Below are 4087 nucleotides of genomic sequence, written 5' to 3' on the forward strand. Positions count from 1 at the left end.
CTCACCTTTTTGCCTTTGCTGGATATCAAGGGGTTAAATGAAGGGCACCTGAAACAGAGTGACTGTTAATGGATCTCTACTTTCACTGGATCTTTACCTTGTTCATCACGAGGAGCATCGTCACCTGAGAGTTCACTTCCTTTAACACTGTGTGTGGGTGGAGAAATGGGGGGAGTAAAGTGTGACCAATAGATTTCAGTGTTCGCAGCAATTTTTCAGACATCTTGTTCAATTGTTTGTTTTGATGTTTTCTTAGACACACACATCCAGCAGCAAACATTTGTTAAGTTGTGGAAAACGCATCCAATATGTTCAGAGCTGGCCAATAGCAAGCGGATAAAGGTTCTTATTCAAACAAGTCAGCCATGGTGCTGGAAGGCATGGAACTGATTGCAATTACTGTAGTCATTGGCCTGTTTTTTGTAGTGTTCAAGCAGTTTGGTGCCTGGGAGCCCTTGACATTAGATGGTAAGTAACAAGGAGAGACTCTACAGTGCCCTGTTCTTTTCAAGGCCCTCATATTCCTCACAGATAGACAGAAGCTTCTTGTACTGTGTTGTTGATAGTTGAAGATATAAATGGATTTCAGTGTTGTCACTTTATGAGAGAAGACGGGCTTCCACTGCAACTCTAGACAAACTGCCTCAAGACATCGAAGGTTTCATGTCTTATTACTGGTTTATAGAGAAAGAAACAACTTAAACCAAAATATTGTGACTGTCTGGCTTAATCTTATTGTATATGTTCCCCCCTTCTCACTTCCCTATACTTCAATCTCTCCCCTGTCTTCCTCTCCCCATTCCTCGCGATGTTTGTTTGTATTTCATAGATGGTGAGCACACACACAGCAGTAACTCCCTGTATTTGTCATTTCTTTTTGTCATTCACTCATCATCCTCTCCCACTTTATTGTTCACCTGTCCACCTTCTTTTTGCCAAAAAATTGTACACCATTTTCATCAAATCCAATTTCTCTGTTACCCACCACACAAATTCCTCTCCCTCCCAATTTGTTCTGATTGTCCCGTCTTCCTCTCCTGATTTCGACCTTTCTCATCCGCTCCCGTCCTATTCTTGCCTCTCACCTGATCCACATTCTCCCCTCCCTTTCACCTCTCCCCTTCTCCCGACTCTCCTTCATTTCCCTGGGTTCTCCTCCTCTCTCTCTTTCCCTCTCCTCTCTCAAACAGAGAGTAGCGACTGTGAATTGGAGCTTTCTACTGTTCGTCACCAGCCTGAAGGCTTGGAACAGCTCCAGGTCCAGACCCAGTTCACCAAGAAGGAGTTGCAGTCACTCTACAGAGGCTTTAAAAACGTGCGACTGGGACTTGGCTGGGCGTAGAGCACCGAGTGGGAGTGGGGTAGAGGTTAAACACACTGTCAGGGACTTGAAGGACTGCAAAGATATCATCTCACAATATGTTTGATATACTTGCATAGCTACACACATTTATTTACACAGATATTTACACTCACTCACTACAAGCTGTTACACATATATTAGCCGATAACAAACCGTTAGATATATCTATTTTCATAGATATTTAACTACATTTATAAATGCATACAGGGCATACAAGTTAAGCACTTAGTACTTATTAAATATATTTTAATTTCCCTCTGAACAGGAGTGTCCCAGCGGGCTGGTGGATGAGGAGACTTTCAAGAACATCTACTCACAGTTCTTCCCCCAGGGAGGTAGGAGTCTGCCCTCAAGTGATGTAAGGGAGGCACAATGTAATAGTACTGCAGATAGGTGGGAGACTCCCTTTCAGCTGCTGCTACGTTGTCAGCTCTTTAAATGGGCTGTGATTTAATAGAGAGCATTATCCTACTGTTTTGTAATCAACATTTGATAAGAAATGAAAGATTCTGACAACTCAGAACCTCACCTATTGATTTATATATGCTATAAAGACTGACCCATTTCACCCAGAGCGACCATCAAAGTGGATAAAAGTGGAAAGAGAATAAATAACCAGCTGTCACCCACTGTATACCTGCCTAATGTTAACTACATTATTGGTATCCCTTCTCAGATGCCACCACATATGCACATTTCCTGTTCAACGCATTTGACATGGACAGAAATGGCTCTATCCGTTTTGAGGTAAGCAAAGCTCCTTTTAAGTTAGGTCAGTTGTCCTCTCATATAAAACTTTCCAGAACAATCAACCTTAGCCATCCCGATAACCTGCTCAATCTAAAAAACAAACTGCCTTCAGTAGATGAAATCTGTTACTTCGACAGTCAGTAAGGTTTTCTATGTTTTTTTGCAGGACTTTGTGATTGGACTATCTGTACTGCTCAGAGGTTCAGAAACAGAGAAACTCCGATGGGCCTTCAATCTATATGATATCAACAAGGACGGCTACATCACCAAGGAGGTACAGTGTAAGGTCGTGCATTTCCTGTTTGTTGCATAGAGATGCTCTTCTGCTAGACATAACACTCCAAGACCTGGTACTGACTCATGACTGTATGTGTGTGCGGGTGTGTGTGTGTGTGTGTGTGTGTGTGTGTGTGTGTGTGTGTGTGTGTGTGTGTGTGTGTGTGTGTGTGTGTGTGTGTGTGTGTGTGTGTGTGTGTGTGCGCACGCGTGTGTGTGTGTGTGCGCGCGTGTAAACCTGTGTACAGGAGATGTTGGCCATAATGACGTCCATCTATGACATGATGGGCAGGTATACCTCTCCCAGTGTACGAGATGTTGATCCATCTGAGCATGTGGACAAGTTCTTTCAGGTACATAAACCCCCAGTGTATGACCCCCTCCCATCCCACCCCCATGTCTAACATTTCACGTTGATTAACACCTGTCCTTATATTTGTGTTGTTTCTGTCCTAAAGATTTATTGTTTGGCTATTGTGTAATAAGAACTCTTGCCTGTTTGAGTTTTCCCAACCTAAAAGCTTCACATTTTGTTACTGTGGAAGCGCACAACTGGCCCAGCGTCGTTAGGGTTAGGCCGGGGTAGGCCGTCATTGTAAATAAGAATTTGTTCGTACCTGACTTGCCTAGTTAAATAAAGGTTACATAAAATTTAAAAAATTATAGTTCTGTATGTAATCGTATAAGATATTTAATGGCTAGCTTTTTCAGAAAATGGATCGGAACAGAGACGGGGTGGTGACCATTGATGAGTTCATAGAGACTTGTCAGAAGGTAAACACATCCTCCACAATCTTTACTGATGAAAAGATGTACTGTACATCATGTTAGAATGCCCAGACAAGCCACATGCTATTACATGGCTTTAACTTGCCTGGCTAACATTCCAGGTATTCCTGTAGCTGGCAGACAGCAGGTTAGCTGACAGGTTTGTCTTACAGAACCTGTTCATGTCAGAGGAACACAAAGCATATGAAGAGCTAAGAACAGTTCTGCCATTAGTGTTCAATTGACATTGTGTCCTTAACAAACGATTCCTCAACTTTTCATTTCTCTCACCAGGATGAAAATATCATGGCCTCCATGCAGCTCTTTGAGAACGTCATCTAGGTCTAGGAACGGACGGAGAACATGGATAGAAGTATAAGTCCTGATGACCTTTTATTGCTTCCGATACCAGACCCTACAAGCCCCTCTACACTTTAACCCCTCACCGTTTGATAATTGAAAAATATTTACACACATCGAAATGAGGACAGTAAACATTTGGCAGGGGGCATAGGGAAATGACCTTTTAAACGTTTGATTCCACTACGTATGGGAAAATAATCCCTACAATGGTTCTATTGACAGTTCTACTTTCCTTACCATGGACACCCAGGGAATGGCAACATAAAAATGGAAATGTTAGTACACTGTACAGAACTGCCCATGTCTGAACAGATTATGATCCTTTGCATGTTTGCCTGAGACTAGTGTAAGTTAATGTTAACACAGAGGAATGCAAATATGAATATTGTTATTGAGTAGGCTGAAACCTAATATTGTATTTGTGTGTGTGTGTGTGTGTGTGTGTGTGTGTGTGTGTGTGTGTGTGTGTGTGTGTGTGTGTGTGTGTGTGTGTGTGTGTGTGTGTGTGTGTGTGTGTGTGTGTGTTTGGGGTCACAAAACTGGATACCTAGGATAAGTTGATATTCA

At 42.4% G+C, this 4087-nt stretch overlaps 1 protein-coding gene across 1 annotated transcript; it reads left to right on the forward strand.

Moving 5' to 3' along the window:
- The first annotated feature begins 365 nt into the window (after window positions 1-365).
- Window positions 366-3859, forward strand: LOC120026344 (calsenilin-like). Its single transcript, XM_038971186.1, has 8 exons — window positions 366-468; window positions 1191-1315; window positions 1629-1698; window positions 2040-2110; window positions 2280-2387; window positions 2638-2742; window positions 3101-3163; window positions 3452-3859. Exons 1-8 carry the CDS (start codon window positions 366-368, stop codon window positions 3497-3499), a joined length of 693 nt encoding a protein of 230 aa, XP_038827114.1. The 3' UTR covers window positions 3500-3859.
- Window positions 3860-4087: the final 228 nt, after the last annotated feature.

Source organism: Salvelinus namaycush, chromosome 31, assembly GCF_016432855.1.
Source record: "Salvelinus namaycush isolate Seneca chromosome 31, SaNama_1.0, whole genome shotgun sequence".
Classification (NCBI taxonomy): domain Eukaryota; kingdom Metazoa; phylum Chordata; class Actinopteri; order Salmoniformes; family Salmonidae; genus Salvelinus; species Salvelinus namaycush.

Excerpts from the sequence above, each read along its gene's own strand:
- LOC120026344 (XM_038971186.1), top strand. The coding sequence starts at position 366 with ATGGTGCTGGAAGGCATGGAACTGATTGCAATTACTGTAGTCATTGGC. Across the intron at positions 469-1,190 it reads GGAGCCCTTGACATTAGATG|AGAGTAGCGACTGTGAATTG; the intron begins GTAAGTAACAAG and ends TCTCTCAAACAG. Across the intron at positions 2,111-2,279 it reads ATGGCTCTATCCGTTTTGAG|GACTTTGTGATTGGACTATC; the intron begins GTAAGCAAAGCT and ends GTTTTTTTGCAG.